Here is a 26,375-nt window from a genome sequence, read left to right as displayed (position 1 = left end):
TTAGGTTTAAGTGGTTCTAAGTTCTAGGGGACTGATGACCTCAGAATTTAAGTCCCATAGTGCTCAGAGCCATTTTTTGATTCGGGGGAGGGGACCAAACAGCGCTGTCATTGGTCTCATCAGATTAGGGAAGGATGGGGAAGCAATCACCGCCGGCCTCAGTGGTCGAGTGGTTCTAGGCGCTACAGTCCGGAACCTCGCGACCGCTACGGTCGCAGGTTTGAATTCTGCCTCGGGCATGGATGTGTGTGATGTCCCTGGGTTAGTTAAGTTTAAGTAGTTCTAAGCGCTGGGGACTGATGACCTCAGATGTTAAGTCCCATAGTGCTCAGAGCAATTCGAACCATTTGAACCAAGGAATCAGCCTGGGATTTGCCCGACGCGATTTAGGGATATCACGGAAATCCTAAATCAGGATGGTACTCCGGATTTGAACCGTCGTCCGCCCGAATACGGGTCGAGTATGTAACCCATGCGCCACCTCGCTCGGTATATTGTATCGAAGAATGCCACCACAGCACCCCATAACTGCTCGCTGATTGACACACACGGTTTCTTTACGTTCCTTCAATTGTCTCGTACTGCACGGCCAATCGCTTTAGGCGCTACAGTCGCGCTAACCTCACGCCATGTGAATTTCAACTTTCTGTGCACGATTGAGAGACATCTGGCAACATTCTGCCCATCTTTTATTCATTTCTACAGAGAAGTTGATATGTTACGTTACTTTTACCTATTCGTCCTTAAGTAGTGCTGAGTAGTGTACTTATGGTATTTTTGTCCTTTGTTTACACCGCACGTAAAAAATACGGCAACAGTATAATACCGCTTTTAAAATGTAAGTACCAAAATGTATATACATGGTCACAGAACAGATTTTGTAAATAAAAGTGAAAAGCGTCTGGTGAAAAGTACTCCTGAACTGCAGTAACCTCAAGACGGTAAAACCAGTAATAGTTGATTGTAACGGCTGCTGCTGCAGATGGCTATGCAAACAAGCGTACCACAGGAAGCAGTGGAAAGAGATTTAAAATAGTTAAAGATTTGGTACTCTAACCTCTTTAGTCGAAAATCACAAAAGAGTGGCTTACTGGACACTAGAGATTCTACATAAAACCAAATAAAAGCAAGTGCAAATCCTGGACAGCACAATTAAGAATGACCACTGAAGGCAAATGTGGGAGGGAATGTAGAACTATAGTTAAAAGTTCTTCGATAAAAATTCACGAAATAATGTGGGTATTTCCGTTGAAAAAAATAAGAAATTACGATAATACAAAGGTCATTCAATAAAAACAGGAAATTTTTTAAAGAATCTATTATGAGAACGAAATACAACACTTATATTTTTCAACGTAATGACCCCCCCCCCCCCCATTTACCCCAACCCTTCCGAGTTCTTTGCATTCATGCCAGTTCTGGACAAGCTTATCAATTCCACATGCAAAGAATTCTTTGGGGCATGTACGTGAGCAGTTATGCATTGGCGCTTGGACTTCCTCATCATCACCGAATCTTTAGACACTAAGAGCTTCTTTCAGTGAGTTAAAAATGTGATAATCTGAAGGTGACAGGTGCAAGGAATGTGGCATGCTGGGGCAAGCAGACGAACTTCAGATCTCCCTGCACACAACCATGTGCCTTTCTTTCATTTCTGGTGTCAAATGTTTCGGAACTCACCTCGCACACACTTTCTTGAACATCAGTATGTCATATGGTGGGATGATCCGACTCGAATTTTCATCGTTGCTTCAGTATCGTTCACAGTAATACACCTGTTTTCCCGCGTCAACTCATCAACAATCGCAGTGTTGCTATCCATGGACAGTGTGTCCTGGGCGTGGCAAATCTTCGACATCATTCATACCCCGTTTGAAACTGGCTGCCAACTTGTACACTTGTATTCGATTCAAACAACTTTCACCATATTGCAAAACCAGCCGACGGTAAATTTCATATAATTTCAACCCTACAGTTAACAGATATCTAATGACACTCCGCTGCTCCGTGTTGATGCAAACCTGCTAGGGTCCGCCATCTTGCTTCAGTGATACTTAGCATCTTGCTTTCGAGGTAGATGTGCCGATACCATATGAAAATAGTGCTGGGATAGTAGCGAAACTATCATAGAAGCACAGACTTAGTCGAAATTTTGTATTTTTGTATGTTATTTATTTATGAATGGTCGTTATAACAATAATCAAAAGAAGATAGCGCTTCATCTTGGTCATTACGAACAACTTAGATGATTAGCATAAAACTGAAAAGCTTGCGTGCACACGCAGAGCAGGCTGCCTTGTAGCACGCCTCTCAGTTCCGGACAAGAGAAACTCGACTTTCGACCAAAACGCGAGTCAAGAGAATTACCATAACTTGCTTTTTTCTTCCTCGAAAACTTCGCGTCGAGGAGGCTAATTGCCGTCTGAAGAGCGACAAACGGTGACGCTGGAATGCTGCAAAAATTTAATGCAAATCATTGTCTTTTATTCTGCTAGCCAGGGATGCTACAAAAAGTGTCTGACTAATTTAACTAACCTAACGAGTGTAATTACCATGTAACCTGATACGTGACAGTTGCGCGGTAGGAGAGCCATTAACCTTCTCCGAGTAGCACTGTTATATATCCAAGTCCTTACAACCCCAAAGTCTGGCAGGTACAGTGTTTGTGTGTCTGAGAGTCCAAGTAAGCTCCATTTACAGAGAGTACCTAATCTGTAACATACTTTCCCTCTTTTAAGGTGAAGCGTTTTATCCACCGAGGTGTCCGAGACAAATTAGCCGAGATACTTTCCGAGAGGAAAGACTGACGTTATAATATTTCTCCTCTGAGTTAGCAATTTAGTGGAGTCCATTACCTCCCAGGCTGAACTACAGTTATCGGTTATTTATTCTTCAAGAATAATATACAGGAGAATGGAAAAGAAAATGCGCTAGGTGACGATGTTTGGCTTTAGGAAAAGTAAAGGCACGAGAGAGGCAATTCTGACGTTACGGCTAATAATGGAAGCAAGGCTAAAGAAAAATCAAGACACGTTCATAGGATTTGTCGACCTGGAAAAAGCGTTCGACAATATAAAATGGTGCAAGCTCTTCAATATTCTGAAAAAAGTAGGGGTAAGCTATAGGAAGAGACGGGTCATATACAATATGTACAACAACCAAGAGGGAATAATAAGAGTGGACGATCAAGAACGAAGTGCTCGTATTAAGAAGGGAGTAAGACAAGGATGTAGCCTTTCGCCCCTACTCTTCAATCTGTACATCGAGGAAGCAATGATGGAAATAAAAGAAAGCTTCAGGAGTGGAATTAAAATGCTACGTGAAAGGATATCAATGATACGATTCGCTGATGACATTGCTATCCTGAGTGAAAGTGAAGAAGAATTAAATGATCTGCTGAACGGAATGAACAGTCTAGTGAGTACACAGTATGGTTTGAGAGTAAATCGGAGAAAGACGAAGGTAATGAGAAGTAGTAGAAATGAGAACAGCGAAAACTTAACATCAGGGTTGATGGTCACGAAGTCAATGAAGTTAAGGAATTCTGCTACCTAGGCAGTGAAATAACCAATGACGGACGGCGCAAGGAGGACATCAAAAGCAGACTCGCTATGGCAAAAAAGGCACTTCTGGCCAAGAGAAGTTTACTAATATCAAATACCGGCCTTAATTTGAGAAAGAAATTTCTGAGGATGTACGTCTGGAGTACAGCATTGTATGGTAGTGAAACATGGACTGTGGGAAAACCGGAACAGAAGAGAATCGAAGCATTTGAGATGTGGTGCTACAGACGAATGTTGAAAATTAGGTGGACTGATAAGGTAAGGAATGAGGAGGTTCTACGCAGAATCAGAGAGGAAAGGAATATGTGGAAAACACTGATAAGGAGAAGGGACAGGATGATATGACATCTGCTAAGACATGAGGGAATGTCTTCCATGGTACTAGAGGGAGCTGTAGAGGGCAAAAACTGTAGAATACGTCAAGCAAATAATTGAGGACGTAGGTTGCAAGTGCTACTCTGAGATGAAAAGGTTAGCACAGGAAAGGAATTCGTGGCGGGCCGCATCAAACCAGTCAGTAGACTGATGGAAAAAAAAAGAACTTCAAAAGAATGATTTGCTTAAAAATATCGAACTCGCTTGTCTCCGTCTTTTGCTTATATACTGCTAGAAACAATTAGTAACCCCTTTCAGAAGTTTCCAGTTCACTCAAGATGTAATGTTGCAACAGTACACATGGAATACACAAAAAGATTACATTAACGGGTCAAGAGCACAAGCAGTTTTGAGGTATCAGGCACTGACCCATATCAGTACGTGGTGTAGCCTCCAAGGGCGACAATACAGCCCCTGACTCTGGTATCCAATCGATCGTACAGATGGTGAATGCTTTTCGGGGATACGTTATACCACGCCTTCTCGAGCTGTCCGCGTAGCTCTGTAAGAGTTATTGATTGACGAGTCGCGTGAGTCATATCCACATATCCCACATGTGTTCGGCTGGAGACAAGTTCAGAGATCGTGCTGGCCAGGGAAGTTGCTGCACGTTGAATTTCACTGGCACTACATAGGTGAGCATTATCCTGTTGGAACATCACTCACCTTCCTGTTGCTAGAACAGTAAAATAATGTGTCTAACACATTCTGCACGTACCGAGCGCTGGTTAACGTCCCTTCCAGAAACATCGAAAGTGAAGGAAAGTTGGAGCTTATGGCATCCCAGACCATAAGGCCTGTAAGGCGGCCAGTGTATCTTGGACGAATGCACTTTAGGAGACAGTGCTCACCAGGTCGTACGCGCAAACGGACGTCTCTTTCATGCAGACAGACTCTGCTTTTTAATCGCTGAAGAACACCGCACGCTTTTATACACTACTGACCATTAAAATTGATACGCCACGAAGATGGCGTGCTACATACGCGAAATGTAACCAACAGGAATAACATGCTGTGATATGCAAATGATTAACTTTTCAGAGCATTCACACAAGGTTGGCGCCGGTGGTGACACCTACAACGTGCTGACATGAGGAATGTTTCCAAGTGATTTCTCCTACACAAACAGCAGTTGACCGGCGTTGCCTGGTAAAACGTTATTGTGATGCCTCGTGTAAGGAGGAGAAATGCGTACCATTACGTTTCTGACTTTGATAAAGGTCGGATTGTAGCCTATCGCGATTGCGGTTGCTGTTTATCGTATCGCGACACTGCGGCTCGCGTTGGTCGAGATCCAATGACTTTTAGCAGTGGGTTCAGGAGGGTAATACGGAAAGCCGTGCTGGATCCCAACGGCCGCGTATCAATAGCAGTCGAGATGACAGGCATCTTATCCGTTTGGCTGTAACGGATCGTGCAACCACGTCTAGATCCCTGAGTCAACAGATGGGGATGTTTGCAAGACAACAACCATCTGCACGAACAGTTCGACGACGTTTGCAGCACCATGGACTATCAGCTCGGAGACCATGGCTGCGGTTACCCTTGACGCTGCATCATGGACAGGAGCGCCTGCGATGGTGTACTCAACGACGAACCTGAGTGCACGAATGGCAAAACGTAATTTTTTCGGATGCATCCAGGTTCTGTGTACAGCATCATGATGGTCGCATCCGTGTTTGGCGGCTTAGCGGTGAATTCGTCATCGCCATACTGGCGTATCACCCGGCGTGATGGTATGGGGCGCCATTGGTTACACGTCTCGGTCACCTCTTGTTAGCACTGACGGCACTTTGAACAGTGGACGTTACATTTCAGACGTGTTACGACCCGTGGCTCTACCCTTCATTCGATCCCTGCGAAACCCTACATTTCAGCAGGATAATGCACGACCGCATGTTGCAGGTCCTGTACGGACCTTTCTGGATACAGAAAATGTTCAACGGCTGCCCCGGCCAGAACATTCTCCAGATCTCTCACCAATTGAAAACGTCTGGTCAATGGTGGCCGAGCAATTGGCTCATCATAATACACCAGTCACTACTCTTGATGAACTATGGTACCGTGTTGAAGCTGCATGTGGGGCTGTACACGCCATCCAAGCTCTGTTTGACTCTATGCCCAGGAGTATCAAGGCCGTTATTACGGCCAGAGGTGGTTGTTCTGGGTACTGATTTCCCAGGATCTATGCACCCAAATTGGTGGCACGAGTGGAAGAGCAGCTAGAGGTGTGCTTGCCCTTAGTCTCACTGCTAATATCCGCTCTGACACGTCTGGGCTCACAAGCCCTCTTATATGTGCTGTGCTAGCGGTACGATCTGCCACCGCTGCCCTGATAACACGACGATAGTGGAGAGCGTCTGTGCTGCGAGGACCACTGGTACCTCTATCATAGCACAACTGTCGCTACACGTGAAACGTGTGTGGCATTTCTCCGAAAGGACCATTCTGCCACTCGGAAGATCAATAGTTAATGCCTTTAAAACTCGCTCAGTTGTCCGTAGGAAACACGAGTGCATCTCCGTAGCGTGTTTGCCTGCTCGCTTTACACGTTTGCACCGCACTGAGCCTTCTGGTTGTGTGCATTCCCTGTTAAAGTATTAAAGGGAAGAATCAGATAGCGCTCTGGTAGCTACGCCACTACGCTGTCTGTGGGATAGTCGATGTTCTCAATGTATTTACGTAAGCTCATCTACCACGTCGTCCGCCAACAGATAGCGTAGCTAACAGTACCACTCCTGTACATTCATGCACACTGAGTTGTACAATTTGTTTAATGTCAAACGTACACCTTAGGCATTTTCTATGCTTCATTTGTCATTTGTAGTCGACCACTATTAAATTGTGATACTTACAGCGCCATCTACTGCAATGATTTGTAACTATTTATTTTTCTTCTGACATACGTTTTCCCCCTTCTCCGATAGTATTCCGTAACACTTTGACTTCATTCTGACCAGTGGTGTTATTTCTACAGCGGTTTGAAAGTTTATTTATAATCACCCTGTAAACGGGGATAAATTATTGTAGAACAATATACAGCCTTCGCGACGCTACTCACTCGCATTCAGCATTCAGTTTATTAAGACTACGCTGATTTAACATCAAGGAAATCTTGAAATCCAACCTTACCTGGCACATCCATCACCACCTCCACCGACACCACCTCCTCCCCAACACCCACTGTGGCTTTCGACCTTCCTTCTCTGCCAATGACTAACTCTTCCATCCTACTCATCTTCTCGCCCTCAAGCTTAACGCCCGTCGTTCCGCCATTTTTGTCTCCCTAGACCTCGAATAGGCCTACGACCGTGTATGGCATCCCAGTCTCCTGTTTAAACTCCAGACCTACGTCCTTCCTATCAGCTATACCCATCTGATTGCCTCTTTCCCCTCCCACCGCCTCTCCTCCGTGACCATCCAAAACTCTGATTCCTGCACCTTCTACCCTTCCGTGGGTGTGCCCCAGGGCTCTGTTCCCTACCCTCTCCTCTACCTCCAGTACACAGCAGATATGCCCCAACTCCCTCTCCCCCCTCCAGTCCACATCCTGCAGTATGCCGATGACATCACCTTCCTTGCCCTCGCTCCTACCCTTCAACGGACCCCAACACCTTTCCAGAATCACCTTGACCTTTTTGCCACATGGTGTAACCAGTGGCTACTCAAAATCAATCCTTCCAAGACCCAGGCAATCATCGTAGGTCGTACCACTTGTTCCTTGATTTTTCCCTTACCATCTGTACTCTACTGTCCGCCTCTCCCCTGCCCTCACCTACCTTGTACTCACCATTGACCAGCACCTGACCTGGATCCCTCATCTCCACTCTATCCAATCAAAAGCCCACAACTGCCTCCATCTTCTTAACCTCCTCTCAGGCCAAACATGGGGGTTGAACCCGTCTACCATCCTCCACACCTACAAATCCTTAATCTGTTCCATCCTCTGTTATGCCAGTCCCTCCTGGATATCCTACCCCCCCCCCCCCCCCCCCAAATTCCAAATTCTATAAGTCCCTCCAGATCCCTCAGCATTGTGCACTCCACCTTGCCTTCCGTATACACCTCCCGTCCCACACGTGGATCCTCTATGTCCTCATTCCTTTCCCCATCTGCTCCTTTTCCTAGAAAATGTCCTCCCACTGACTTGAGCCCCCTCATCCCCTGTTTGCTCCTCTCCTCTCCAACCCCCGCCGCGCCTTCTCCATTGTGTCCCCTCCTACCTGCCACCTCTACACCCTTCATCTCCTTTCCTGAGGTGGCTCCCATCAACTCCCCCTCCAGAATGATGCCCTATCTCCCTCCATTTATCCCTCCTATCAAGTATGATCCTCACCTCACCCTCCCTCTCCCTCTGTCCTTTTCTTGGGCTCCCTCTGCCCCCCTTCCATCTTGTTTTTTCTCCACGTACCCACTCCTTGACTCCCTTCTCTCCACTGGGTCTTTTTTCTTTCTCCTCCACTGTCTTCCCCACTCCTTCTCGCATCTGCCCTGTCCCTCTTTTCTTGTGTCCTCCATCGGCTCCCCTCTTTAGTGCTCCCCCTCTATAGTGCTGTTTTAAGTGCATGTTTAGTATTGTGCATCCCCTGTCAGTGTTGTGAACAGACACCATACTGTCGCTAAGTGTGTTTGTAAACTGTTGTGAACAGAAACCAGACTGTCACCATGTTTTTTTTGTGCCTGTGTATTTACTATGTGTTTTAATCACGCATTCTTGCACACCAACCCTTTGTTTTTATATTCTCTTCGCAATTTTTCGCTTTGTTCCAATTTTAATCAGTTACCGTTTATCGCCTTTTTTATTTTTATGATATCTCATAATTTTGTTTATAACTTTTCTCTAGGCTGCAGAGCGGCAGATTACGCTGATGCCGGCTCACCCCACCTCTGGGGGCGAGGAATCGAAATCCAATAAAGGCAATAAAGGAAAGAAAAAGTCAAGGAAATGAAAGTTTTACCAAACTGTTGCTCTGGCATCGTGGACAATCGAGCGTGTATAGTTTGTCCGTTGTCAGGAAACGAACTAAGCAGTGTGTCGTCAATAATACCACCAATCTGATACGAATCCGAAGAGCAAGTGCATCAAAGATCATAGCTCGCAGGTATGGGATGAAACGATAGATCAGACGTGGAAGTGTTGTACAGAGGACTAGAGTCGTCAACCACTAAGCTACTCGTCGATATAGATCCGCTGGAAAGATGTGTCCGCTAGTAGATTTCAATTCGTCTAGACGTGAAATACGCCCTCCGTGCGTCTGATCATGTAACGAGTGATGATCCATTTGTGCAAGAACGCGTGTCCTGTGTGCTAAAATGAATTTATGGTAAGTTTCAATTGGAAACACAACCTTTTTACGTCAAAAATAACCTTTGTTTAAAAATACATTATATTTGTCTATGGTGATAGTGTCTGCTCTCGTGTTAGTTACATAAACTTCATGTTGTCAGGAATACGTACTTCTTTGTACGAACGTATTATAACAAGAGGAACATACTAGGAGACTCTGACGTAACAGCTTTTCAGTTCATTAGAAATTGTGGCTTAACTACGGTGCAAATTACTAGCTTTAACCACATGGGCAATTAATAACGCAACTGTAACTTCGTGTTTTTCCGCGTAAGTATAAGTGTGAGCAATGGAAAGTATCATAAACAGGATTTTGTATGTCAATCGACTATATTATGAAACTGCTGTGGTCAAGAACGTGATAAAGGGAAGCGTTAAAAATGTTTACCTGCCATATTGAAACATACATATTGTCTTGTCAATAGTATTAGAAAATAATAGTAAGGAAAATCAAATATAAAATAATCACAAGTTTTGGTTAATCGTAGCAGCACGATATGATTCATGCAGTGAGAGAAGAAAGCTGCTGAATGGAGCTGTTGTGATGATTAGGCATAAAATGAGTAGGAATAAATTTATTAAAAAAAAACTTTAATAACTAGAGTGAAGTACTTTTTTTCGTTTCTCACTTATTAATACACTCCTGGAAATGGAAAAAAGAACACATTGACACCGGTATGTCAGACCCACCATACTTGCTCCGGACACTGAAAGAGGGCTGTACAAGCAATGATCACAAGCAAGGCACAGCGGACACACCAGAAACCGCGGTGTTGGCCGTCGAATGGCGCTAGCTGCGCAGCATTTGTGCACCGCCGCCGTCAGTGTCAGCCAGTTTGCCGTGGCATACGGAGCTCCATCGCAGTCTTTAACACTGGCAGTATGTCGCGACAACGTGGACGTGAACCGTATGTGCAGTTGACGGACTTTGAGCGAGGGCGTATAGTGGGCATGCGGGAGGCCGGGTGGACGTACCGCCGAATTGCTCAACACGTGGGGCGTGAGGTCTCCACAGTACATCGATGTTGTCGCCATTGGTCGGCGGAAGGTGCACGTGCCCGTCGACCTGGGACCGGACCGCAGCGACGCACGGATGCACGCCAAGACCGTAGGATCCTACGCAGTGCCGTAGGGGACCGCACCGCCACTTCCCAGCAAATTAGGGACACTGTTGCTCCTGGGGTATCGGCGAGGACCATTCGCAACCGTCTCCATGAAGCTGGGCTATGGTCCCGCATACCGTTAGGCCGTCTTCCGCTCACGCCCCAACATCGTGCAGCCCGCCTCCAGTGCTGTCGCGACAGGCGTGAATGGAGGGACGAATGGAGACGTGTCGTCTTCAGCGATGAGAGTCGCTTCTGCCTTGGTGCCAATGATGGTCGTATGCGTGTTTGGCGCCGTGCAGGTGAGCGTCACAATCAGGACTGCATACGACCGAGGCACACAGGGCCAACACCCTGCATCATGGTGTGGGGAGCGATCTCCTTCACTGACCGTACACGTCTGGTGATCGTCGAGGGGACACTGAATAGTGCACGGTACATCCGAACCGTCATCGAACCCATCGTTCTACTATTCCTAGACCGGCAAGGGGACTTGCTGTTCCAACAGGACAATGCACGTCCGCATGTATCCCGTGCCACCCAACGTGCTCTAGAAGGTGTAAGTCAACTACCCTGGCCAGCAAGATCTCCGGATCTGTCCCCCATTGAGCATGTTTGGGACTGGATGAAGCGTCGTCTCACGCGGTCTGCACGTCCAGCACGAACGCTGGTCCAACTCAGGCGCCAGGTGGAAATGGCATGGCAAGCCGTTCCACAGGACTACATCCAGCATCTCTACGCTCGTTTCCATGGGAGAATAGCAGCCTGCATTGCTGCGAAAGGTGGATATACACTGTACTAGTGCCGACATTGTGCATGCTCTGTTGCCTGTGTCTATGTGCCTGTGGTTCTGTCAGTGTGATCATGTGATGTATCTGACCCCAGGAACGTGTCAATAAAGTTTCCCCTTCCTGGGACAATGAATTCACGGTGTTCTTATTTCAATTTCCAGGAGTGTATATCTTAGACCTCACTTAAGCTTTGGGGGTAGGCTAAGAGTGCGATAAACGACGTCCTACCACATCAAATATGTTTTTTCATTTTGTTGTTTTGAAAGTACAGCAATCTTTATCCATAAAATAGAAGTCAACAAGGTGATACATTTATAATAGCTTTGGTATTATTATTTTCCTTATTAATATTTACTGAGATGAACATCGCCACCCGAAACTACCATCTTGCCACTGTGGTCTGTTTACTTACAAGAATTTTGTTTTGCATATTATTTTGCTGCATAGAATTTATTCTACCTGAAGTCCAAAATATCCCGTCAAAGTCCCGATAGATATATAAATTCTCTCACACAGTACTTCCCAACTTATTAAAGAAACTACTGAATATCCGAGAGCTTTTTCCCAATATTCGGGAATGTCTGACGTCAAAATCGCTTAACTGACCCCGTCAGTGTGACGGTTAGTGTCCACGCTGTCCAAAGCTCATGGACTATGTAGTATATTGACAATACCCATAATACTTTTTATATACATTACAAAGAAAGAAAGAAAGAAAGAAAGAAAGGATTGTATTGCATTGTTGGATCGGGGGCACATTTAATTAGGTTTATTTGCTTCATTTGGATAGATTCCTTTCCTTGGTGGCAATGGTCCATCTTCATGCGGTGTACGAGAATTGTGTTATCTGTTGGTCGTAGGCGACTGTACTGGCTGTGTGAATAGTGTGGTGAGAGAAGGGAGAGGGCGAAACCCTTTGCCGGCACATAGCCTGCTCCTCTCGAAGCGGGTTGCCGGGTCTAACGGCCCCATCCAACGGACGAATCACCGTTAACAGTGTCACATGCCCCCACTTCATGAGACACTGCCGAGAGGTTTGGAGTTTTATACAGGATGCTGGCGCAAGGTGAGGCGATCAGCAACTTTACACCACCACCTTTCCTGCCTTTGTCGGCCGAATATTGCCGGTGAAAATTTCTTCCATCACCAGGATTCGAAGTGTCTGCTTCCGAATCGAAAGCCACCGCTCAGCAGTGAGTTAGCAACCTCAGCTACGGTCGCGGAAATGGAAATTACAATCGAAGGTTATTCTATGTGTAGTCTAAAAGTCAAGTTTAATTGTGGATATTAGTGTACACCACCAGCCTCATTAGATGAAATCACAGAGACACCTTACTGCGACTATACTCAGTCTAGAGATACCAGTTAGAAACATAGTGGTGGAAAAAAGGTTTCGTCTGTTATTTTTGGGCGTCAAGGCGAAAATCAATGTTGACGTGTAGTTACCAGTTAAAAACTGTATAATATTCACGAAATGAGGGCATGCAACTCTGTCTATGGTGACACGCTCTCAGATTGAGGACGATAAACAAATAAAATTTGGAGCTTCTTGAGAGGACTGAGCCACTTGCCACCTCTGGATTTTCACTCCCTCCTTCCCTTAATTTATTTGTCGAATGTGTTATCCATCAATAGCAGATGGACACTACATATGGCCGGCCGGTGTGGCCGAGCGGTTCTAGGCGCTACAGTCTGGAACCGCGCGACCGCTACGCTCGCAGGTTCGAATCATGCCTCGGGCATGAATGTGTGTGATGTCCTTAGGATAGTTAGGTTTAAGTATTTCTAAGTTCTAGGGGACTGATGACCTCAGAAGTTAAGTCCCATAGTGCTTAGAGCCATTTGAACCATTTGAACACTATATATGCTGTATCTGGACTTAAAAGAACTTAATGTCATTTGTGCCATTTCTTTGCTAGTTATCATGTTGGTAAATACTGCTCTCTAGAATCTATGAGACTGAAGGGATACCATCATACTTTCGGAAAAATATCATAGAGACTCTCCCGAAGATAGGACGAGAATAAAAACACGAGAACTATTGCATGAGCAGCTTGAAAGCTCATGTGTCAAAGTTGTTGACAAGAACTATGTACAGAAGAACAGAAAAGAGAACTGAGTTTGATAGAAGATAATCAGTTCGGCTTTAGGAAAGGTGAAGAAACCACAGAAGCAATTCTAACTTTGCGATTAATACTGGGAACGAGCTATAAAAAAATAAAGTCACATTCACTGGATTTATCAGTCTGGTAAAAGCATTCGACAGCGTAAGATGTTGTAAGATATTTGAATTTGTCAGAAAAATGGCTGCTAGCTGTAAGGAAAGAAGGGTAATATACAGTATGTATAAGAATCATGAAGGAACAATAAGAATGGAAGATCAAGAAAGAGATTCTCTGGTCAAAACCTGCATAAGACAAGGTTGCAGAATTTCTTCCCTACTACCCAATGAGGACATCGAAGAATCAATGACGGAAATAAAACCAAGGTTCAGCAGTGGTAATAAAATTGATGTTGGAAAGGTTGAATGATAAAGTTCGCTGATGACATTGATATCGTCAGTAAAAGCCAAGGAGAATTACAAGATGTGTAGAGTGGAATGAACAGGCTAATGAGCAAATAATATGGAATGAGACTCAACTGCAGAAAGACGAAAGTAATGAGGAGTAGCGGAAATGAGATTAACGATAAAATTAACGTCGAAATTGGTGACCTCGATACAGATGAAATAAAAGCTATCTAGGAACCAAAATTAGGAGTGACGCGAAAAGCAAAGAAGATAAAAGAAGTAACCTATCGCAGGCGAAAGGGAGATTTCTCTCCAAAAGAAATCTGTTGACATCAAACATACGTCTTAATTTGCTTAAGAAATTTATGAGGATGTACTTCTGGAGGACAGAATTGTATGGAAGCGAAGTATCGACTGCGGGAAAATTGGAAAAGGAAAGAGTCGAAACTGTTGAGATGAGGTTCTATAGAAGGGTGGTGAAGATTAGGTGGAGCGATGAGATAAGGAAAGGGGACGTCTTCCCCAGAATGGCCAAGTAAAGGAATCTATGGAGAACACTGGAAAGAAGAATGGATGACAGATTCACATTAACACACCAAGGAATAACTTTCATTGTACTAGAGGGAGTCGTAGAAGACGAAAACTGTGGTGGAAGACAGAGATTGGAATAAATCTAATAAAAAAAGAGAGGACGTTGAGCGTAAGTGCTGCTCTGCGATGAAGAGGCAGGCACATCAGAGAGAGTCGTGATGGACCATACCAAACCAGTTAGAAGACACTGAAGGCCAAACACCCCCCACCCTCCGCCGCCGCCGCCACCGCCACCGCCACCACCACCACCACCACCACCACCGCTAAAAGAAAGAAGTGCTACTCTGTATGTTCAGATGTTTCTAGGTGAATGAATACTGTGTATGCTTAACATTCTTCAGCTGAGGGGGTGATATAGATTACTACGAAAATTAGGTGCTGTGGACTTTAGAACCTCAGTCTCCATTCTGTTATCGTACTGAGCATGTATAGTCGGAGCAATATGCATGGCATTTCATACAAGTTTTTTTTTATACTTGACATATCGATATACCATGGTTTCTATATTCCTGAAATGTCTTTTTGAAACGATATAATGTCCACAGGGTCGAGATGCACTGAGATGTATTGCGTAAGGTATGACGTATACATCTTTTCTATGTAAAAATGTATCACACTCCTTTATATACGAATCTTTTCTGCTTAAAATTTCGATCTATCCTTAAAAGATTCAAAGATGGCAACTTAGTTTCCTGAAACTGGTAATCTAAATAAATGTTGTGAAACGTTTGAACTTTTCTGTTTTGTTTTCATGAATGAATATTATGTATGCCGAGACGTACGTTGTTGGGTACACGTACCGTGTGACCGGACGCAGCTGGACTCACCTCACTGCCTTGCAGATCCCGCTGCCGTTGTCGCACTTGTGCTGGTAGCTGATCTGCGTAGGTTTGCTGAACGACTCCACGTGCTTCACTTGCTGCGGCACCGCCTTCTGCACCGAACACACGTGCCGGCTGAAACAGAAGCAACACCTCTCATCGAAAACACAGTCATGTAAGGAATTTAAATACAGGGATATTGATAGGTACGTTAAGTATTATTTCGTCAACAAACACTCCAATAAGGCCAAAGAAAAAAAAAGCATCGTCAAGTCAGAGGCATCATGTAAGGCAATAGAAAAGTTAAAGGGAAAGGGATTATACACAATTTCTAAAAATATATTTTGAAACGATTGATAGTGAGTCACTATGAAAACTTTTAAAGTGTCTGGATACGCTCAGAAACTCGCCAGAGCAGCACAAAGTCTCTACAACAACACAGTAACGTTGGAAAATAGTATCGAGGAGTTACAGAATCTTCAGAGACAAACAGGGAGTGAACATTGTTGAAGTTTGCCATCAGCATTGTTTAACATATATTCGGATAAAATAATAAGTAAGTGGCCACAAAATATATTTTTCGAGGAATTAACCTGACCGACGATGCCACACTAATTTATTGCTCTTCTCTCATTCAAGAAGATAAAGATAAGCTCCAACTGTCAAAGTCATTTTACATATGTGAAGGAAATACAGTGTTAGGAAATCTACAGAAAAAACAAAAGCCTTGACTTTGAAACGGTACCAGACAGATTTAATACTGTAGTAAAGGGCCAGAATCCTCAACACATGCCACATTTCAAATATCTTTTATATGATATCATCTACAACTTTTAGAAAATCTAAAAAGTTTAGTAAGTTACAGTACATATGTGGCACAGTTCACCGTCACTAAAAAACTGTAACACGCAGAGAGATCGGTACTTCAACTTCACAATGTAATGGCAATGTTCTGATCTATGAAAGCGAAATTTATGCTGTCTCAGTAAAAGATCAGTAATTCGAATGAGATTTCTGAAATATGCTTTTGGAGTGTCCGAACGGATGGCGTCAGAATAATGAACAGCTTTTCCATAAATGAGAAGCCCTGCGAGTAGTGAGAGAATTGTAAACACCACATTGACGTAACGGTGGATCTGAGATATTCCAACAACGTTCCTACCGGAAACAGAGATCAGGAATGCCCGTTGAATCAATGGAGTGACGAATAACAAGAATATCATGAAGCTCGAAAAGGCATTTCGTCTTAGACTAGCAAGGAAGAAGAAGTTAAAATGTCTACTGCAGATGCATCATTTCCGGTTAGTTTTGTCCAAAGTACAGTGCTCTTGAATCCAAACGTTTGTGAGAATGTTCGTATCATTATTCAAAACACAGAATAAACCCTCTATCAGTAAATGTCTTATGCTGCCAATAGCATCTTCCAACATTTATCTGATATTGTAACATTTTCTCCATTTGTTTTGATTTTTAACCATAGCAACAGATAGACATCAACAAGAAATGGCGAATGCTCTAATGTGGCAACCCAATCCTCAGTGCAGTCCTTCTTAGTGGCTGATATTGGAACTTTGTCATATAGAAAAACTAAAATTTTTACTTCCCGTTTTTCGGACTTTCATCCCAATAGTTCCTCGTAGTCGCGGAGGAAATTTACATTAAGTTTCTTCGTCACAGTCTTGACACTCTAGGTAATCTTAGCAGTGATCTTCATTTCTACAATCGGTAAACATTCTTTAAATTCACTTTCTCCTTGCCTTGCCGATATGAAATTTTTGCATCAATGGAGACGTCTATGTATCTCGTTCAGCAAATCCACATTTCACGTGAGGATCATAAATGAAATACCGCATTTATCGCCAATCATGACACGTTTTAAAAATTGTGATCAACGTTTCTCTTTACTGAAAATTTGGTTGAAACGTAGCTACAACCATACTCTGTAATGGTGCAAAACCGTGGGGCCCTCCGACGTCACCCACGAGCTCCGCGGCGCTTAAATCTGCTAGGTGTCGACACATTCGAAAAAAAATGGCGACAGTTTTGAAGTTCATGTGAGCTGTAACCTGGGTTAATGATGTCACTTCGGCAAAAAAATTCAACACAATTCTGCCCAACAACAACGTGTTTATGGCAAACGATGAGAAGGTCGTCACACCCCCTCTTACCCACATTTTACGCCTTCTTTTGATGCCTCTGCGATGGAGGTCTTAACCGCGACGCCCAACGTTGCAATCACGCGGTTTTTCTTATGGGTGGTCGAGCAAAAACGTTCTAGGCACAGCGCCGCTGAGACTCATTCCGCCGCTAAGCATCGACACAAAAAGGTTTTCGATGGTGGCATAAACGGTGTCACTGAAGCGATCCCTTTCCTTGGGGTTTTGATTCCCTCTCATTTCACCCTGTGATGAGCAATAGGTCGGCGTTCTTAACAACCTTTGACACTGCTGACCTCCCTCAGCCCGGATGATTCTACCCTTTCAAAGGGCATCATAGGCCAGCAACCCACTGAACCTGACCTGATCTCTTTGGAATGTAGTGTGACCGCAATTTTTGCTCTTGTATATAAGGTGGAAGCACTGGGGACAGTTCAAAACAATTCGACGAAATCTGAAAGAGAGCCAAACAGCAGAGGCCTTTTTCTCTCCTGTTCCGCGCCTTCCTGTAGCATGATCACGGAGGGTCGGAACATGCGTGAATAAGACGGCAAGAAGTCGTTCTAAGACCACATCGTTCGGTAGCACCGTCGGTGCCAGCCACGTACCTTTGTTGAGCACGTTAGAAATGTACCTGTCAGAATCTTCGACACCCATTCAGCGGAATGATGCCTTGCAGCCGCTCTAGCGCCTGAGGGGTTACCCGCTATTTTCTTTTGTGGTGGTCAGACGTGGTTGACTAGTACCACGACGACGTGTATGGCCGATCTCATCTTCCTATGCAGTCCAATGTCGGGCAACTGTCACATCCGAATGCCTCACAGACTGGAATACTCCACGATTCGAGCAGTTGGCCGAACGGAGACCTACAGTGAATCGGGTGCTGGTAACGTTGCCTCACACGAGTATGTCGCATCTCCGTGTCCTTCATATCTGACGCTGATTCTGATGGCCGCCCTGCCTGTCATTATTGTTGTTGTGGTCTTCAGTCCTGAGACTGGTTTGATGCAGCTCTCCATGCTACTCTATCCCGTGCAAGCTTCTTCATCTCGCAGTACTTACTGCAACCTACATCCTTCTGAATCTGCTTAGTGTATTCATCTCTTGGTCTCCCTCTACGATTTTTACCCTCCACGCTGCCCTCCAATGCTAAATTTGTGATCCCTTGATGCCTCAAAACATGTCCTACCAACCGATCCCTTCTTCTAGTCAAGTTGTGCCACAGACTCCTCCCCAATTCTATTCAATACCTCCTCATTAGTTATGTGATCTACCCATCTAATCTTCAGCATTCTTCTGTAGCACCACATTTCGAAAGCTTCTATTCTCTTCTTGTCCAAACTACACTCCTGGAAATTGAAATAAGAACACCGTGCATTCATTGTCCCAGGAAGGGGAAACTTTATTGACACATTCTTCGGTTCAGATACATCACATGTTCACACTGACAGAACCACAGGCACATAGACACAGGCAACAGAGCATGCACAATGTCGGCACTAGTACAGTGTATATCCACCTTTCGCAGCAATGCAGGCTGCTATTCTCCCATGGAGACGATCGTAGAGATGCTGGATGTAGTCCTGTGGAACGGCTTGCCATGCCATTTCCACCTGGCGCCTCAGTTGGACCAGCGTTCGTGCTGGACGTGCAGACTGCGTGAGACGACCCTTCATCCAGTCCCAAACATGCTCAATGGGGGACAGATCCGGAGATCTTGCTGGCCAGGGTAGTTGACTTACACCTTCTAGAGCACGTTGGGTGGCACGGGATACATGCGGACGTGCATTGTCCTGTTGGAACAGCAAGTTACCTTGCCGGTCTAGGAATGGTAGAACGATGGCTTCGATGACGGTTTGGATGTACCGTGCACTATTCAGTGTCCCCTCGACGATCACCAGAGGTGTACGGCCAGTGTAGGAGATCGCTCCCCACACCATGATGCCGGGTGTTGGCCCTGTGTGCCTCGGTCGTATGCAGTCCTGATTGTGGAGCTCGCCTGCACGGCGCCAAACACGCATACGACCATCATTGGCACCAAGGCAGAAGCGACTCTCATCGCTGAAGACGACACGTCTCCATTCGTCCCTCCATTCACGCCTGTCGCGACACCACTGGAGGCGGGCTGCACGATGCTGGGGCGTGAGCGGAAGACGGCCTATCGGTGTGCGGGACCGTAGCTCAGCTTCATGGAGACGGTTGCGAATGGTCCTCGCCGATACCCCAGGAGCAGCAGTGTCCCTAATTTGCTGGGAAGTGGCGGTGCGGTCCCCTACGGCACTGCGTAGGATCCTACGGTCTTGGCGTGCATCCGTGCGTCGCTGCGGTCCGGTCCCAGGTCGACGGGCACGTGCACCTTCCGCCGACCACTGGCGACAACATCGATGTACTGTGGAGACCTCACGCCCCACGTGTTGAGCAATTCGGCGGTACGTCCACCCGGCCTCCCGCATGCCCACTATACGCCCTCGCTCAAAGTCCGTCAACTGCACATACGATTCACGTCCACGCTGTCGCGGCATGCTACCAGTGTTAAAGACTGCGATGGAGCTCCATATGCCACGGCAAACTGGCTGACGCTGACGGCGGCGGTGCACCAATGCTGCGCAGCTAGCGCCATTCGACGGCCAACACCGCGGTTCCTAGTGTGTCCGCTGTGCCGTGCGTGTGATCATTGCTTGTACAGCCCTTTCGCAGTGTCCGGAGCAAGTATGGTGGGTCTCACACACCGGTGTCAATGTGTTCTTTTTTCCATTTCCAGGAGTGTAGTTATCGTCCATGTTTCACTTCCATACAAGGCTACACTCCATACAAATACTTTCAGAAACGACTTCCTGACACTTAAATGTATACTCGATGTTGACAAATTTCTCTTCTTCAGAAACGATTTCCTGCCTGTCATAGTGAATTGCAGTTCGAATCATTAACATACCCGCCGATGCTGTGTCCGAATACGAAGTTACTTTGTCATGCTAGTATATCTTCTGGGTGCTTCACAGTTTTTGTCAGGCCGTTTTCATGTAAAATGTTATCGTTATTTTGGGAGACTTATTGTGAGCCACACTAGATGGTGTTATTAACTTTGTTTACTGGAGTTCAGTCTACAAATCATGTAGCCAACAGGTGACTGGTCAAATGAGGAAAAATGTATGTGTATGGATGTACACAGCACTGAACACCTAACAAAAAATTACACTAAAAGGTAGTGGTAACTGGCAACAGAAGTATTTCTTTTAGACCTGAGGCGAAAGACGTAAGGAATAAACAAAAGCACAATTTCGTTCTCAAATGAAATTGCTACCAAGTCTCCTGGCGTTACGGCAGTTTTCATAATTGGAAGGTAACGATACGTAGATACAGCACTACAGCCTGACAAACAGCCTATGGAAATGAGGCATGGGAATGGATATCCACAGGACGCCATCCTAAAAGTCAATCGCAACACTAATCGAAATACGGTGGTAGCCCAATTAACAAAGGTTTGCAAGAAGTTAGTTTAATTTTTTACTTTAGCAAAAGATAAGTTATACCAGAAAGGTTGTTGCGTTGAAGCCTATTACACTCGTATTTCTTACTTATTATGTTATTCTTATCATCAGTCGAGAACTCCATATTTACATTTCTTTCGGTGGCACAGTAGATGACTTCCAGGAAGTCTATTTTTTTCTAGATTAGTTTTTCAAAATATTAAAAGTCAAGAAAATTCTTATAATAAGGGAATTTCATCATCTAAAAACGGAAGAGAAATACAAAAAAGATATAGCTCAGTCGGAAAAAAGCACTGATCGCCAAAGTCAAGCTTGCGGATTCGAGTCCTAGTCTGACTCGCAGTTTTAACCTTTTAGAGGAACACACGACCATCGACGATTCCGCAACAGTGGTGAAATATGTTTGGCTAAGAAGAAATATCAGTTTATGTTCTTGCAAGGAACTGAATTCCTTTAAGTAACAGGAGAAACAATAGACACTGTAAAGTGCGGTGAATAGAAGCAATGAGATGAACAGAAACGAAACTTCCAAAAATTTCTATGCTATCGTGTCGAATGGCAAACTGGTACTACAAAGATTTGTTTGTCTAGGTTGGTAACGAACCAGTCCAAGAGGAAAATGAAGAATTTCAAAGTAGATGACTCTGTCAGATGGTGTTTTTGTTTATGCGAGAAATCGGAAATGGTGCTGATTATGCTCACTTCCAACTTCAAGTACCAATCTAAATAGTGTAGTTTTCAGTTTCGTTTTATTACCCAGAAACTTAGTTTTGAAGAGTACTTTAATCTGACTTGTGTTTCGGATAACTGAAAAAGGAAAGGTTATGTTTACGTAACTTGTGCGATGAATAGAAACAGTAATCGTCATTATTTCCTCAGAAGAATACCAAGAATTTGAAATAAATGAAGCACCATATTGTTTTTTTCTCACTCCGGAGATTATGCAGTCATTAAGGTATACGGAAAAAGTAATAAACCTTTTAGATTGTATGTATGTAAAATTTATTTAAAAGTCAAACGTTATGTAGTTTTTATCTAGATTCAACCGGGTTATTTTAACAGATCAGTCAAGGAGATGTCGTTCGGAAACTCTTCGTTACTCCTGCAGGGGCCTACCACTTGTAGATTCAGGACATGATCATTTAAAAAATGATGTTAGTGACTTAAAGTAAAACAATCAATCCAAGTTCATCAATTTAATATTAAAATAACGTGATCAGGGATATAACATTGTTTATATGGAAAACAGAATTAAAAAATCACAGTTAATTCAATATTCTTAGTTTTGTAGTGAATAAAACATTTCTTGAACCAGGTAAATTTTGTTTCTTATTTGCCTGGAGCCAAAACAGGTTCCGACATGTCCTTATTCGTCCATCTCTGTCCGCAACTCAAAGTGTTTTTAGTTTTTAAATCATTAGCTACGTCCCTAAACTATGAGTAATTGTAAGTTTAAAGTTGGCCGCAAGATCCACAATACCATAGTTATCATTTACACATTTATTTCTAAAATTATCAAGTTTTTCCTTTAAATTTGAAGACTGTTTCTGTTCACCACATTTTATGGAAATTTGTACCTTAATTGAATAACACCGTCTGAATAACAGATGTTGTCCAAAATTACAGAGCTAAATTAATGTTCAAGTCTACAAAATTGTGAATAATTTCACTTTTACTTCTGTTTCGTAATACATCACAGATTTGTGGAATTTAATTTTATTTACAGCAAATAAAGGCTACTTTTCTATCCAAGCATCTCTGTTCAAAGTGTTATCCGTATTTGTAAAATGTTACCTGCAACTGTAGCAACAGTATATAATCACAAGTACATGACAGCGAAGACGAACATTGCCACAGGTAACTGGCACTATTACCAGAGGAAAGATGACAGAGTAGAGTCCCAGTTTTGTACGGAGGATCACTCAGACAATGCAGTGTGCTGAGACACGTATTGGTTTAGGTCCGGGTTTCTTATTGAAGAGGAGCAAAGTCGCCTACCTAATTTATGTTTTGCATTGCCCCATTAATCATTCCGACGAATTCTGCGGTGGGGTCTTCAGCTAGGACAGGCAGATCCTTCGTTCTTTTGTAGCGAGCCGAACTAGGTTGTGTCTTGAATGACCTCAATGTCGACAGGAAGTAACAACCCATTCGGTTCTCTTCCACCACTGACGGTGCGCTAACCTCTGATGAAACGAGACAAAGGGAATAAAAATGTTACTGCCAGCACCTCCTACACGCTCATCACCGCTAAATAACATATCCATATTTAGGCTGGAGTACTGTACCGAGCTGAATGAACTGAGGACATACGGACAAGGTCTCTTCATATTGCAGATGTCTGGTACGCCTGCTTGATGTAATCACTTGGACATGATGTCTCATATCTTGTTTTTTCTTTTCCTTAGCTGTGCTGTAGCTGGTACCCTACAATCGTTAGCTTGTATGCCGTTATAACTGTTCTGCCCGCAGATTTCCTTGTCGGAGAGCGCGGAATAATTACTGTGTTTAGCAGTCTTGCAATACATCACCAGAGATACTACACGTGGATTAGCTCAGCCTCTTGTTTCGAGATCAAGTTCCGCTAAAACACAGACTCGATATAAACAAGAGGGCGCCAGACAACTTTTGTACTTCGATGAATCTGGTTCCAGTTATAGGTTTAGGAAGACCCTAAATCTGCCACTTACAGAATGAAAGACCTGCTCCATGTACCATCGAATGTAAGTATACTAATTTTCGTCCAATCTTCGGTTGATATATAAACTGCAATGAAAAATTGTTGCGCGCATAGCAGCTATTGAAGCTTAATGGACAAATGTTCGTCATGTTCCTATAATCATCTATCGTCGCATTCCGGGGGATATGCGGGGAGTTATTGAGTGGGTTTCATTGTTGCAACTCACTGAATACAACTTGTGGTCGAATAATGTGGTGAATGAAATATTTTCAAAACAGAAGGTACGTGAATGGCAAAATACAGCTTATCGTTCTTCAAATCAATCGCCTCTTATCGTTACGAATTTCCGACAAGGCAGCCTAAGGAAGATGATTAAGATCAGTATTACTTTGTGTATGATATCAACAATCGTCATGCTTCTGAATGTTTCTTCAAAAGAGGGAAAAAGGGAATAATCGACGCTGCCAAGATCTGGTGAATAAGGGGTGTGATAGAGCAAATTGGAAGTAGAAATGATGACCCCAAATACGTAAGGTAATGTATTAACAGACTGAAAGCAAGCAAATCTCCTTGTCTGGTGAAAGGTCTCTGCATGAGCCTCTTCATTATTTTTCCACACCACAAAGCTTCATTTTTTTGCCTCTGGCACCTCAATTGTTGGTGCAAATGGTCTATTACCGTAGATATAAAGAATAAAAGGGAAATGACTGAGCAGCTGAGTGTGTTTGTGGTGGCAACAATATATTACCCATATTTAGTTTTAACATTTCATTAGGTTATTGGTACTTGTTGGAGCCCCACAAACATGTTTGACACATTTAAGCGCCATATTTCAATGTATCTATTCTTTCCTCTTCTTGCCTTTCAGTTGAATGTATGAATGAGAGTGTGCAAGGATTTCAGGGTGTAGATCCGTGGGAGGGTAGTAGTCTGCCACTGTATGAGAAAAGCCGACTGTAGCAAACACGTACTATGTAAAAATGTGGTTTCTGTTTGCCTCTGAGGAACCTTCTGTATAGGTTGGCACCACAATAGGGGTTCGGAGTGTTCCGTAGGACGCGAGACGGGAGACATCCACTGGGGGTAAGTGTGCCTTTTCGATGAGAAGTTAATGTTGCGTTTTTTTAAGTTTTTCAAACCGAGTCAAAGTAAATGATTCCTTTCATCGTCCGTAGTTTATTATCGTGTGTGACAAATTTTACTTGCTAATTCGCGAGTGTTAAAAGCGTTAAAATCCAGGGACGCTGTAGGCTATTTTTCAATTGAACTGCTAATCAAACACGTGGAGCCGTGTTGCGTTTACTGTTCATTTTGTTTAGTATGCCTTTCGCGAGAGCGTGTATGTTGCATATGATTTGCGTGATTTTATGATTGAATTTTGTGCAATCCGTCTCACTTGATAACCTTATTTGTGTACCCTTTTGTTTGTGAGGACCACGTGGTCGTGATCTATTGAGAAAATTTACAGTGCCAAGGCCACAGTGACCTTCCGCTGTAGGGGATCTGAATTAATTGTAAATTTTTATTACGCTTAATTTTTATGGCAATTCACTTTAATAGAAATTTTATTAATTTATCCCGCATGTTAAAGTCAAGGGAACAGCCCAACTTGCTGCCCATATGTACTGATGAATATCTTTAGTTCTTTTCCTTCTTCTTAGTCTCTCCTGTGCGTGTGAATGTAAGTGTCCTCGATTAAACCATCCTTTGATCAATCCTCTTCCATAGATCATAGACCTTGCAGAGGACTCCGAAGTAAAGTACTAGGGTTAATTATTATGCGATGTTATAGATTACAGGCAACAGAAACTATCACATTACTCACTATACTCGTTCATGTGTGCAATTCACCGATCTAACAAATGTTCTTCTGCCAGAATTTTTGTTTACGCTCTCACTGCTAAAATTCCACTCCACGCTTCATCCAGCTCTGATGTACGCCACATCCTACTGCATTCCATTTTGCGCGATAGTTGTACTGAGACCATACTTTACCCCCACCATCATATTCATATTAGTTGTAAAGATACCCATTGATAGTAAAGACACCTTTCACCGGGAACTATTGGCAAAGAAGCGTCGCATATGTTAACAGAAGTCCTTGGAAATATTTTTACTAAATGCTTAAATCAAGACAATATGCTTCTTGAATGGAAGAAGACAGTCATATCCTTTATGTTTAGGAAATTAAGCAAAAGGAGTTTTGAAATTTTAGAGGGATAAGTGTAATGTTTAATAATTAATAAGATTTAAGTGTCAGGAATCCGTTTCTGAAAGTATTTGTATGGAGTGTAGCCATGTATGCAAGAGAACATGGACAATAAATAGTTTGGACAAGAAGAGAATAGAAGCTTTCGAAATGTGGTGCTACAGAAGAATGCTGAAGATTAGATGGGTAGAGCACATAACTAATGAGGAGTTATTGAATAGAATTGGGGAGGAGTCTGTGGCACAACTTGACTAGAAGAAGGGATCGGTTGGTAAGACATATTCTGAGGCATCAAGTGATCATCAATTTAGTATTGAAGGGCAGCGTGGAGGGTAAAAATGGTAGAGGGAGACCAAGAGATGAATACATTAAGCAGATTCAGAAGGATGTAGGTTGCTGTAGTTACTGGGAGATGAAGAAGTTTGCACAGAATAGAGTAGCAAGGAGAGCTGCATTAATCCAGTCTCAGGACTGAAGACCACAACAAGAATAACAACAGCAACAAGTGTAATGTGTTCAGTGGCAGTGTTAAGAAACATAATTGAGAGACATTTTAAAGAATCCTAAGACCAAAACGGCTTCAGGGCTGGTCGGTCAGGTACACATAATACTTTTACACTTAAACAACTAACAGAAAAGTGATGAAAGAAGACGAACAATTGAACTAAAATTCGTTGACCTAAACAAGGCGAGTAATCAAGCTGGAGCTGAGCATGTCGAATGCTGGTGTTTTAATGCAATT

At 43.6% G+C, this 26,375-nt stretch overlaps 1 protein-coding gene across 2 annotated transcripts in view; it reads right to left on the bottom strand.

The window, feature by feature from the left end:
* LOC126341133 (epidermal growth factor-like protein 8) overlaps positions 1-26,375 on the bottom strand; it is a 773,192-nt gene that overhangs the window by 131,786 nt on the left and 615,031 nt on the right. For both annotated transcript variants that reach the window (XM_050001752.1, XM_050001753.1), the window contains exon 2: positions 15,107-15,235. In XM_050001752.1, coding sequence (XP_049857709.1) covers positions 15,107-15,235 — 129 coding nt within the window. The remainder of the gene's footprint in view (positions 1-15,106; positions 15,236-26,375) is intronic.

This window comes from Schistocerca gregaria, chromosome 1, assembly GCF_023897955.1.
Source record: "Schistocerca gregaria isolate iqSchGreg1 chromosome 1, iqSchGreg1.2, whole genome shotgun sequence".
Classification (NCBI taxonomy): Eukaryota; Metazoa; Arthropoda; class Insecta; order Orthoptera; family Acrididae; genus Schistocerca; species Schistocerca gregaria.
This window is presented reverse-complemented; position numbering and strand designations above follow the sequence as displayed.